The following is a 13,684-nucleotide window of genomic DNA, read 5'->3' on the forward strand; positions in this document are numbered from 1 at the left end:
TACATTTCGTCGATAAACAATCGCAAAAAAAACAAAATCAGCAAGCTCAAATCACGTTTAAAAACCGATCCCCACAACGCGGGAAATCAATTCTAGTTTTTATTGGTTTTCTTGACAAGCCAAACAACATTGGTACGATTGCGGTAGCGTAACAATATCATCACGAATTAAACCGATGCCGACCAACAGGTACCAATGTTTGTCTTTATGGTTTTTCAATCAATGTAAAATACGTGTCCATATCCCCTTAAGCATATCTTATCTTGTTCACACTAGTAACGATCTATCTCTCTATATCGAGGGTAAAAATCAAAATAATTTCATAGAAATATACGTTTAAGCCAAAACACCGACTGAAACGACAGTCCACATGACCCGAGTCATTTTCAAAACAACTGTCAGAGCTCGTTCGTACTCATCAATGGGCCTCAACAACGGTGAGATCCAGCATTTGTCTGTAATTGACCTTCGTACCACCTCACTTCCATTCCTTCCATTCCATCATACAAAACCCAAATGTACTTACGGCGCTTTCTTCTCCTTCTTCTTCTTCTTCTTCTTCTTCTTCAACACATCTGTTTAACTCCATCCGTATCTGCGGTTTGCGAATACAGTATCACCGATAACAACAAGGTCTACAGCTTCAATTTGGCAGCTTCTTCCAAACAGTTTCCCCATGGTGTTCTCAGCGAAGACGGGTACGTTTTTAAATTATTTAACTTTTGACAATGATGACGAAATGGTGATGGTGGTTCAAAAAAAGAAAATAGTCAGTCTGGTCGTAGGGTAGATTTTGTTCAAATTGATGCCTTTTTTTAGGTCAATTTGATGATATAAAATGCAAAATTATTTTTTTAATTTGGTCATTGCTTCCCTAATTTAAGTCAACTATGTGACTGACCACTAATTGCGTATAAATTGGGATGGCAATGGGTATTGGTGACTCGAGTCTTAACACCCGTTGGGTATTGATTACCAATGTGGCTACGTGTATAAGGTATACTCGTTAGTTTGGTAGATGTTATCGGTTGATTTTTCAAGTTAACTTTTTAATATTTTATTTTTTTGTATAACTTTATTGCCCAAGGAAACCATGAATATAAAAACTAAAAAGTTATACCTAAGGACCATAGTTATCAATAGCGATCGCTACGCTCGCTATAGCGAATAACGTAGCATATAGGTCTAGTCTGGCTATAGCCTCTCTGTAGCGATAGATAGCGATGGCAGCGACCTTTAATTTTTTTAATATAAATAGCAATTAAAATAGCTGGATTTTAGGTTTTTGTTAAATATACATGTTAAATAGCGTATATACCAGGGTATTTTGATATAATATACGTATAAATTATTAAAAAAAATTTCTAGTGTATCGCTATTCGCTATGTAGCATATAGGTAACTTGTCGCTATTCGCCATTAACAACTATGCTAAGGACAAAGAATATATAAAAGAAAAAGAAAAATGCTAACGGATAGGTTTGGGTAACATATAATCATATATATATATATATATATGTTTCATACCCATCACATACTGAAAATTTTGTTTAAAACTAATCTCATACCTGAATACGCATTTCATTGCCCGTCTGGCATGTAACGGGTTTGCCCATCAAGTTCGGGTTTATTTTCCATCGCTATAAACTAACAAATAAAGTTAGGGTTGTACCAAACCGGAACAGGTACTGTACGACCCGACCCAGTGACCCATAGATGATGTATTCGGTTTGTGCCAATTGACTCATCAAAAGTTGAAGGGACCTAGAATCAGTCCAGATGGGGGGGCCAACCGTTGGGTCTTTGCTCTACGAAAAATCTATCACTTGGTCTTGGCCCGGCCCGATATATTACTGGCCCGGATCGGGCTTTGTACTGTGAGCAGCCCTAACAAAACTATGCTTTGCTTTAAAGCAAATATAGCTTTATAATATACTAGATTTTGTGAAAAGTTAATGTGCATTCTTTTTAGTGATAGCTACTTTTTAAAGTTTTTATCATACATCACTAACCATGTATATAACCTATTGAAGCAGATATTACAAGGTTTCATCTAATGGGACAGTGGTTTGGTTTCAGGTTGGCTCTACCAGGTTACATTTTATTGTTTTATTTTACCAATTAGTTTTTTTTTCTTTAAATGTGGGCAATAATTTATTTAACCATGGTTTAACAAGGATAAATGACACACCAAATTGTCTTGACTTTCTCTGAAATACAAATAAAACATCTTAGTATAAAAAAATCATATTTGGTCCTGATCCAACCCGAGACCAACCCAGCCCGAAAAAACCGAGACTGACCCATCCTATATCGGTCCGGTCTTCAGTTTTGATTTTCCAGATATTCCGGGTTCGGGTTTGGTTTGGTTTGGTCCAGTCTCAACCCGATACACACCCCTAAAACTGCGGCGTTCATGGTGTGGTTTGCACAAATTTTAGACCAAACTGTGAGCCAAACCATTAATAACAGTTTTTTTTTAATCATTGGAAACAGAAACGGAAAACCAAACTGTCGACAATTGGAACTGAACTAAACTAAACAAACAGTTACTAGTGGTTTGATTTGGGTCTGGTTTCACGGTTTGGGCATATGAAATGTTAACAAAATCAGAAATATTATGAACCAAAAAGCAAAACAAACTTCACAAGCTAGATAATGCATCTAATTTCCCTAGATATTATACATATACTTTTTCATGTCAAACATGTAATTTTCTACTTCAAAATTGTTTTTGAGTCATGAAATCTTCATAAGAAACCCCATTAAATAACTTATTTTAAAATAATTTAATAAACATTACCAGTCCGTTCTTGACAAACTTGTTTTGGAATATTGGATTTTAATAATCCCAACTATTTGTCGTTGGCCTCCAACAGGTCCAACTTTAGAAATAACCACTGGCAGTCCTAACTTTTAACATATTGGCCTCCAATGGACCCTGCTAACAAAACCCTAACGCCGTTAATCTCCGGTCGCCGGAAAAAAACGTTTTTTGGCCGGGAAACTCATTTTTGGCTGGAAAACTCAACATTTTCGTCCCGAACCTCTTTGTAACCTTATTATGGACCTTTAGGAACCTTTTTCTAGTAAAAGCCTCAATTATTAAAGTCGCCGGAAAACTCTTTTTCGCCGGAAAACTTCTTTTTCGCTGGAAAACTCAACTTTTTTGGTCGGAAAACTCAACATTTTCGTCCCAAACCTCTTTGTAACCTTAGATCGGACCTTTAGAAACCTTTTTCTTGACAAAAATGGTTTTCCGGCGACCGGAGACTAACGGCGTTAGGATTCTGTTAGTCAGGGTCCATTGGTGGCCAATATGTCAATAGTTGGGACTACCGGTGGTTATTTTTGAAGTTGAGACTGTTGGCGGCCAACGGCGAATAGTTGAGATTATTAAAATCCAATATTCCATTTTTTTTCTAAACCAGAAACCAAAACATTGACCAGTTTTGGTAGTTTACGCCAAACCATGAACACTCCTAAACTAACAATACCCACCGAGAGGAAGCTTGCTAGACGGGTTAATTTATAGCATATGCCAATGCCTTCCGTTATTCGTTTTACTCAAAGTTGACCTTCTATCTTCTTTTGTGTTGAGCAGCTCTGCGAGTCAATGATTTTCAACCATGACCCGCCTAAATGTTTTGATTGTTGGGTAAGTGTTGTAGTTTCTATTCATACCAGGTATTAAAGATTATCATGATAATTTGTGTTTATACACTTCACAGGAATGTGGCGGATCAGCTCGGTGTGGCATGGGCTGCAGTGCACTTATGTCGAATAACATAAACGGTATATTCTTTACGAAACTCTTATATACACAATCCTACACCTATATAAGTGAAACGGTTTCAAGTACTTACCTTTCTACGATTATGTGGATATGTACAGGCTATCCTATATGTACTACTATTGGGCGCACTCCAACCATCACTACAGATCTTATTGGTAGTATGCAGTGTCCTTTCGATACGACAAAAATGTTTTCTGATCCTTTTTTTTTTTTTTTTGTATTTTACATAATGTTACTATTTGTGGTTCTAAATTTGGCAGATAAAAAAAGTCCTAACATGGGTCTCGTCGTTAAAATGTGGCACAGTGGCGTAGTGAATTGCTCGCTTTCTGTCTCGGTTGTATGTGATTCAAAGCAAGTTGAAGTAAGACGATGCTCATTCGCTCTTTTTATTATCATTTTATAAAAATCCTATTAATTATGGGCGTTCATGAAGTTATAATCTGCTGAGACCAATTGAACCCCCCAAACCGAAACAAGTCCGCTGGTTTAGAACCTGGAACCGGCCGTTTAGCTTGTTTTATCTATTTACATATATATTTTTTAAATATGCAATTATGTATATGTATTATATTCATGAACTACTTAACATTACAAAAAAATTAATACAAACTAGCGATTTTGTAAAACAAAAAACGGTTAAAACTGCTAAAACAGTCGATACGGCTGACCCAAGCAACCCGGCTGCTTTTCAATTTTCTTTTTCGGAAACCATAGTTAGCAGTTTGGCCCAAATATTTTGTCAAAACTAGCGGTACCAGACGGTGAACACCCCTAAATTATTATTAACTTCTCGGTCAATTTCATAAGTTGTACCCAAAAGATTGTTAGAATTTTTATACAGTTTTAAGTAAATCTATTTTAATGTCTCTAATCAACAGTTAAATGTTTTCTATATCTTCCTTTTGCAGGGTCCAACAATACTAGAGAGAGTTGATTTTTGTGATTATGTGAGTAACATAGAGGACCGTTCAATACAAAACCAACTTTAAGTGAACATTTGTACCGATTGTTTTAACCGTCGTACACAAAACGGTTATGTAACTGCATAACCACCTCCATTCTCTCTCTCACTATATCTTTAAAGCAATACACCATATCTTTACAACACTATATGCAAGTGTTTATACGAGTTCTCATGTAGTCCTGGTTCTCTACTTAAAATTAGTTTTGTAATGAACGCGCCCCCGATGAATCATGGAAATTTTGATATCGACTTTTTGAATCTGAACAAAAATCTTTTGAATTACATAGATTACTCAACTGAGGCATCCATCCGGTTGTGCTATAACCGTATCATCAAACAATGGTGGCCTAGGCTGGTTTGGTACCCTCGTAATCGTGTAAGGTTTAATATAACCAAACATAGAAGCTTACTTTCTTATCTTCGGTACTTGTTAATACGCCTTACTTTTTGCTTGTTCAGAATTTTGGGCCTCTTTGGAGGCTATCTTATAGCCGGAGCTGTGTATCGCTTTTTCTATCTTCACATCCGTGGTATAGATGTAAGTTTCCACTTGCACTTGTTGAGTGTATATATCAAAGAACCAGTTTTTAAGTGTACATTTTGTTTTTAACCGTGATATACAATCGGTTCTTTGTAAATAGCGCCCCGTGTATATATTATTGTTCAGTCTTTATTAACCTTTCTATATAACCCCTTCAGATTATACCTAACTTGGAATTCTGGGCCAGCTTGTCTCACAGAGCACAGGTGTTGCACTATATTTTTAATTTTTTTTACAATTAATTTAAAAATAAGATAAAAATAGTTTGATATCTAATTCTGCTGGTTGATTGTGCAGAGTGCATTTATGTCTTTGGTTAAAAGACATAGACAACGGTCTAGCAGCTCGTATACTTCTGTCGACTTCTGACATTTTCACAATTCTATCGGTTAATCCTATGCAGTTTCTCATAACTGTAATCTTGATTTAGATTCGAGTTGTACAATTCGGCTTTTATGTTATATCTATCTTATTTTAGTGTAAAAGGTGGGGTGTGGTGTGGAGATTTGGAATGGTTTAGGGCATGTTTGGCTAAGCTTATTTAAGTTAAAAAGGACTTTTGGGAAAATGACTTATTGACTTATGACTTTTTGAAAAAGAGTTTTTAAAAAAAGTGTTTGGATTAGCTTATGGGGTGGGAAAAGCCAGTAAGTCAATAAGTTGTTTTTTAAAAAGTGTTTGGCTTAGCTTATTGATGTAAAATGACTAAAAGCTAATAAGTCAATAAGTTAGTTCAAAAAGTCACAACATTCTAACTTTTTAAAAATGACTTTTTCTCCTTCTCAAAAAGTCATTTTGAAAAGGACTTTTGCATTTGCCAAACACTAAAACTCCTTATTGGCTTTTTGATTAAGTCAATAAGTCAATAAGTTGGTTGGAAAAGCTTATCCAAACATGTCCTTAGTGTTTTGGAGAAAAGTAGGGGGTTTGGAATGGTGATGGTTGGATTTTAGACCACCTTCACCGTTGGAGATACTCTTACACTACTTCTAACTTCTCCCTAAACTTAACATTTCCTCATAGGTATGCAAAACCAATAGTCAGACTAAACAGATGGGGTATGGGGTATAGGGCCGTTCCAACTTTTCTGGAGGCCCTAAGCGAACTACAACGTTAGGGCCCTTGTGAAACTTGAACCTGAAAGAATATCAATCGGCAATAGCAAATCGCAAAACCAAGTCGTAAATTGTGAATATCAAATCAAAAAATTGCTTTTATTATCGCATCATCGTAGACAATCGATTACCCGTAATTTCTCCCTCAATTGCCATTTACGTCAGTTGCAGTTGTGAGGCCTAGACAATTTACTTGTTCAGTCCCTATGTCTTTACCTCTATGTTTATTTATTTGGGCTAAATACACCACGAATCCCGCTGATGGCAAGCTAGCACCAAAGTGGGAAGGTCCCTATCTAATTGAAGCTGAGGCAGGAAAGGGGGCATATCGTTTACTAACAATGGAAGGTGATCTTTTACCAAGGGCTTGGAATGTTGTCCATTTGAAGAAGTACTTCATGTAAGAAGGATCCAGGCACCTTAGATATTCTGATATTCAGTTCATGGTGAGGATCCTCAGAGGATATATGATCCTCATTCTGGTAATGATTTACTTATTATTTCACAAGTTCTTTAATTCATTTGATTATAAGGAGAGGGTACTAGAATCCTTTATCCTTTTTCATCAAGTTTTAAGTTTTGCAGAATTAGGTGTATCCTTGACAAAGGATCAAGTGATTGGTCAAATCTCCAAAGTTTTTGGGTTTATCCTCAGTTTATGGGCTTGTCCCCAGTCTAACGTATCTATTACCTTCTACGAATCAGGTTCTTACACCTTCGCCAGTTGCGCACGATTATCCTAGTATAGTTCAAGGCAATGGGACCAGTTGTCACACCCCAACCGATGACGGAATCATCGGGGCATGGCACTGAGCGAAACAGATTGTCCAGAAGTTTCCACAACAACTATCATTACTATTCAGTTTAAATAATACGTCCCATACCGTATCCCAAATAGTAAAACAAATTATTACAGAATACAACTAGTCAAATGTTCTGTTCCGACAACTCAGATTCATATATAAATATAAAAATTGTTCAAATACTTCTAGAGACTCGATCTGCAAGATCTACAGACAACTATGCTCTAGACGCTTATTCTAAGCTCGCCTTCCTAGCAGATAAGCTTCCTAATTGCCTGTCACATACGTTAAAATAAAGTCAATATATAAAATGTAAAGGTGAGCATACAAGTTTGATATAGCATATAGAGTTCGAAGTAGTTTACGCATAACCAGCACGTACACAGAGGAAAACGAAGCATGTTAATTATCCACATGGAACTATCGATACCAATGACTGCGGGTTGATTGCCCGAGGCAGTTCGCAATACATGATTACCACCGTAATCCATGCAAGTAATGGTCCTTAACAACCCCCGTGTGAACGGGTGCTGAGTCCAAACTATAGTACTATCATCGTTAAGGAAGGTAGACAGCATTCCACGTGTAAACATAACAACAAGCATTCATTTAGTCACGTAATACATGCAGAATGGTTAGCGTTTAAATAGTTGAGTAGTGTGTTCGATTGTGATTTAGATAAGTAACGTATGTAACACCCAAAAGTGCTAAAAGAAAAAAAGGGTTCGAGTATACTCACAGCGATTGATGGATTAAAGGGAGCGCTTAAGATTAGGGTTAGCCTGAATAGTTCGATAGCATAACGGTGAATAACGCGTAAAATGAATACAAGCATTGATGGGTCGAACAGCCTGGTCGATCGAACAGTAGGTTCGATCGGACCGGTTGTTCGTTCGGTTTGACAGTCCGTTCGGACAGCCTGGTCGGCCGGTAGGCTCGATCGGTTGGGCGGTTTGAGTGGATTGTTTCTTCCTTTGAGTAGGATGTGTTTGTGTATGATGGCTTGACTTTTTGAAGTTTTCGTTGTAGTATTTGAGAAAATTGAAGTGTCCTTACCTTTCAGGTCGATCGATCGGCCGGCTTAACCGATCGGCTAGGTACTTCAGTAGTGAGTTCTCAGCAGGATGTCACCTGATCGGACGACATGTTCGATCGGGTGGCATTCCAATATGTCGAACGAGTTGAAAATCAATTAAGTGTTGAAGCATAGTATCTCATGATCCGAAGAGTAATTCAACCCAAACCGTAGTTCGATCGAACAGCACTTCGTTCAATACTAGATTTCATGAAATTGTTAAAGTGTGGGGCCATGTGCTAGCCGATCGGCTGGCCTGTCGATCGGCTGACATGTCCAATCTGTTGGGCTGTTCGTTCGAACAGCCTGTCCGATCGGTCAGCATCCTGACCTGGTCGGCCTGTTCGTCTAACACTTGGCTGTTCTGATTGTTTGACGTTATATCGAGGTATTTTGACAACGAGTTGAACCATGGAACCTTTGTTCTTACTTGTTTCCCCTGCTCGGACAGGAATCACCCAAGTCCGGCCGGTGAATTGTTCGGAACAGAGTTTTAAGTTTAACCCGAAATCGGTGAACCTCGTAGATAGAATCCGAATCTTGAACCACACAACTAGTAGAATGATTAGTGAGTTGGCTCAAGCTCCATTTCTACCGGTTTGAAGGCGTTGAGTGTAAAAGAGTTGAAAGTAAGTTGGAGAATCCATCTTTCAATCGTTTACATTGTGTAAATGTTTAGATTTAGGATAGATCTTTGTTTGTTTATGTGGAAATCGGTTAGATCCAAGCTATTCTTGGTGGATTGAGGCCAAAACATGAAGTTCTTCAAGAACACCATGATGACATCATCCTAGAATACTTAGATCTTGATGATTTCACGGTTAGAAATCGAGATTTGAAAGATAGAAAGGTGTAGGAGTGTGTATTGATCAAGAAAGTACAAGATTTAGGACGAAATCTTACCGGGATTGAGAGAAATCTGAGAAATAGTGAAGAGCACGAGCTGGTCGGTCAGAGAGTTTCCAAACGTGGAAAGAATTACAATGACAGGGCTATTTATAGGCTTCCCAAAGAGGAAAGGTGTTAGGGCTGGATTTTTAGGTGATCCTTATACGTGATCCTAACCAGTGATCCTTGTTTCTTTGGCAGACAGTGATCCTCAGTAGGACTTCAGGATCAGGATCATGGGACATTATAGTGATCCTCATGCTAACGGCCACTTCCGCTCAATACAATGTTGTTTTGCAGGAACATCTAGCAGGATATGCTCTAGGCATCATGATCCAGGGACGCGTCTTCACAATTATGGCAAGAGCTTAATTGAAGAAAGACGTTGCACAGGATATGGAAACATGGCTTAATTCATGGGCAGCAATTTAGGCTAGATTGTCTTTATTTCTAAAGGGGTAATGAGCTGATAATTAGTCCTTTTACCTAAAATAAGTCACCTACACTTGTATAAATACCACTCTTCCTCATTCGGAAGAACACACACGACATACAACGCAACTCTCACACACTAAGACACTCGAAACAATAGTGATCCTTGTACTCAGCTCATTATCATCCAAAGTTGTAATCATACTTTTATTATATTGAAGTTGGTGATCGGTAGTTGCCATCACCCGAGGTTTTTTATGCCGGAGATCATACATTGATCAAGGGCTTTTTTCTCGTATAAATCATCGTGTCTTTGCATCTTTTATCACAGAAGTGATCCTTTACTTTCATAATTAACCAAGCATCATACCCCGTTTACATAAAGTTTGGTTACATTATCCTTGTGTGATTTTTGACCAAAACAAAAGGGTTGGCCGATCGGCCAGGCATCCCGATCGGACAGCCTGCTCGATCAGACAGTCCATCCGATCGGCTGGGCTGTTCGATCGGCTAGGAGCCTGATCGATCCACAGCCTACTTCGAGCGTTTGGTGCGACGATTTCTGATATCTCGATTTTGATTGAAGATGATACGAATACGATAAAGTTTCCTATTCAAATTACTTTTAATCCCAACCATTATATCTACATACAAGCATCTATATCTTGCACTGTCTCTTCTCCACCAATTATCATAATTCGATTTCGATTGAGTTTCGAGTTTCGATTCGATTGATTACCACACATAACATAAAGTAAACACGCACAGGTAACACATAAGGCACACACACACACACACGTAGAATATCACCAAAGTTACATAATTCGAGTTTCGAGTTCGATGATGATTCGATTAGCTTGATTATTGATTGATTGACTTTATCGCATTGTTACTTCCTACAATTCACAGTCGTAATGCGGTTCGCGTCGATAAGTAAACTTCGATTAATTCGATCACTTTGATTAATAACACTTACTCCACATAATACAACTAACGAAAATGCAAACATAAAATAGACTAACTATGGTCAAAGGAGTCAATCTTGACTTTGACTTTGGCATTCGGTAACACGGGGTGTTACACCAATACCCGCTTTAGGGGCTGACAATTTCATTGTTATTGGCTGTATTTAGGATCCTAAGTATAATGGTAGACGTACCATACATCCGTTCCTAAGGTTTCTAACGTTTTCACGTTATCTAAGGTTTTGGCATATTCATGTCACTAAAGTTTGGATAGTCGTCAGTTTGGGCCATACTCCAGTTTACACAAGAAGTTTTGGGCTTGTCCCCAGATTGTTGGGCTTGTCCCCAATTACTAATATTTCTATTCTATGATGGTTGGCTTAGTCCCAAGTTATGTGCTATTATAGGTTTCTAGAGTAAAACAGTTGAGGATCCAGCATCCTAACTTTCTACCAGTTTTTATCTTTTGTTGGTACAGTTGTAAGTGTTAAGGATATAGAATCCTAGCTTAGATTCTCTGGTATGATCCTTATTTGCCTTTGTTTTATTCTTTATTATTACCCTTATCCTTTGATAACAGGATATATGATCCTTGATCATATAGTTTACAATCTTTTAACATAAATTGATTTTAATATACATTTGATATCCTTTCTAACAGTTTATAAATCCTAAAGTTATAGAATGGAAATTGACAAGTAAACGTATATGAAACAACATAAAATAAACAACACAAGGGATAGCCAAAACTTGAAGTTTTATTTATTTATCAGATTAACCCTTTTAAAGGTTGTCAAAATTGCCAACCCAAGCTTCTATCAGCAAAACGTGACCCGTCCACTTAAGTTGGCAAAGGGTATCCATAATAACGAGGTTCTAAGTTATGCAGGAAACTAAAAGGCGAGGGGCATCAAAGGCTTCATCCTCCACAAACAGAAGGATCCATCCACCTTTGTTACCCCTATTGTTCAGAGGATCAGTGATCCTTAACCCTAAAACTACTGTTCAGCATACAAATCATAATTGTTCAAAACATCACAACCAAAAAAACTATTGAATTATAAAAAAATGGGCTCCGACCACGTCTAAAAATTTACATCATCGCCCATTTGTGCAGCTTATGCCTTAGCTGCCTCATCCTTAACTCCACTGCCACCAGCTTCAAGGGCCAGCACCTCCTCAGGTTCCTCGTCGTCTCCAAGCTCTGCCAGCCTATTTGCCCAAGCCTCCACGTCCTACTCAGACCTGTCGAAGGAAGGATCAACAGCTTCCTTAGCCATTTGAAGCTTGATCTTCAGCATCACAACGACAGCAGAGTGTTTGGCTCCATCCATGACCTCCATCCTCTCCTTTTTAGCAGTGATCTCAGCAAGGAGCAGTTCCTTTTGAAATGTATTAATCTCCTTCCCAAGTTGGGAGATCTTCTTGTCCTTGAAGTCTGCTATTTTTTGGAGGTCGAGGGTTTTCTCTTCAGATTCAGCCACGTGTTGGTCTAGGAGGGTTTGGACCTCAGCAAATTTCTGCACAGGAAGATTCGATTTTCAGGATCCTTTATCCTTAGAAAAGGTACAAGTTTCAGGATACAAGATCCTTACCTCGGAGACGTATTCATGGAATTGCCGTTCCATCAGATGGAGACCTTCAGAGGGTTCAGTGGGCTTCTTCCTTTTGGTTCCTTTACCCCTGGTGCTCATACCCTTGACCTCCAGGATGCTTTGGCTTGCAGCCAGCTCTTTTTTGATAGACCATGGAGATACGATATCCTGTAGATCATCAACACTGAATCTGGAAGCAGATTTTGATGACTTAGCAACACCTATAAGTACAACACTCAGATAAGTATTCATATCCTATTTTTATTAAACATTTATGTACGTACATATGTTTACTTGACATGCTATAGGAACTAGATGAGACTTCTTCTGTATCCTTGACCTTGGTATGATAGGTTCTAACAGCTGAGTTCAAAGCCCAGAAAGCTGCTACACTCTCAGATGTGGCAGGGGTGTCCGCCAAAGTTGCTAAACTGGCTGCTGCATAGACAAGAAAAAAAATACAAGGATTAGTTATCATTTTCAAACAAAAAGAAACTTTTTATGATCCTGCCCTAAGGATCCTAAATTCTACCCTTCAACTTCCACTTTTTGGGGAGATGATTCCTATTAGGAATAGAATCCCTCCTGACAAAAAAGAACTAGTTTCTCCAGTTGGTGTCATTTTTAGTGGTCTTAAGGATGGGATGAGATTGCTGGGGTTTGGATTTAAAAAGGAAGCAGTGGGATCCATGGCTGACAATGTTATACAGGTGCTTGAGCTCAGCAAGACCAAGGTTTATACCCTCTTTAGCAATGATTCGTTCAAGGGTGTACATAACCCTCCACAACATGGGCATACCCTGGCTGTAGCACAAGCCGGTAAAGGTGAATAGACCCTGAGTAAAGGCTGGGAAAGGATATGAGAACCCAATCTGGAAAGAAGCAGCAGGAAAGCACACCCATGTGTTAGATATGCAATCGCTCTTCATGGTGGAATCGAAGGGCCTAAAGATAGTACCCTCTGGGAAGTGGGGGTGCATGTCACACCCCAACCGATGGCGGAATAATCGGGCGCGGCACTAGGCGAATCAGATTGCTCAAGAGAATCCATAGCAACTGTTAGGGCAGGATTTTTAATGACCTATGATCCTTACATGATATCCTAACAGTGATCCTTGTTTCCGTGGCAGATAGTGATCCTCAGAAGAGCTTCAGGATCAGGATCATGGATCATCCTAAGGATCCTCATATTAACGATTGTTCTCTTCGAATTTCATATTATTTTGCAGGAATTACGAGTTGGACCTGGTCTTGGCAAACGTTATTAAGGAATCTTCCATGCTAATTTCGCACATGCATAACCGGAAAAGAGACGTTGTGGAGAATATGGAAACTTAGCGCAAATTACGGATAATTTGTTAGGCTAAATTTACTTCTATTTCTAAAAGGGGTAACGAGCTAGTAGTTAGGTGACTTACCTAAATTAAACCACACACACTTATATAAACGACACTCTCAAGCATTTGGAGATGACGACGCATTTCTTACACGCTCTAGCATACTACACC

At 38.5% G+C, this 13,684-nt stretch overlaps 1 protein-coding gene across 2 annotated transcripts; it reads left to right on the top strand.

The window, feature by feature from the left end:
• The first annotated feature begins 347 nt into the window (after positions 1 to 347).
• LOC110878182 lies at positions 348 to 5,859 on the top strand. 2 transcript variants are annotated; one of them, XM_035987256.1, is made up of 11 exons: positions 348 to 698; positions 2,036 to 2,078; positions 3,604 to 3,657; positions 3,731 to 3,794; positions 3,894 to 3,953; positions 4,056 to 4,159; positions 4,707 to 4,745; positions 5,050 to 5,138; positions 5,222 to 5,300; positions 5,462 to 5,509; positions 5,601 to 5,859. In XM_035987256.1, the coding sequence occupies exons 1-11, from the start codon at positions 517 to 519 to the stop codon at positions 5,670 to 5,672; spliced, it is 834 nt and encodes a 277-aa protein (XP_035843149.1). In that variant the 5' UTR covers positions 348 to 516; the 3' UTR covers positions 5,673 to 5,859. The 2 variants fall into 2 exon arrangements, with proteins under 2 accessions (XP_035843149.1, XP_021982146.1); XM_022126454.2 differs by having other exon boundaries at positions 351 to 698; positions 3,894 to 3,950; positions 5,601 to 5,844.
• Positions 5,860 to 13,684: the final 7,825 nt, after the last annotated feature.

This window comes from Helianthus annuus, unplaced genomic scaffold (genome assembly GCF_002127325.2).
Source record: "Helianthus annuus cultivar XRQ/B unplaced genomic scaffold, HanXRQr2.0-SUNRISE HanXRQChr00c066, whole genome shotgun sequence".
NCBI classification, from domain to species: domain Eukaryota; kingdom Viridiplantae; phylum Streptophyta; class Magnoliopsida; order Asterales; family Asteraceae; genus Helianthus; species Helianthus annuus.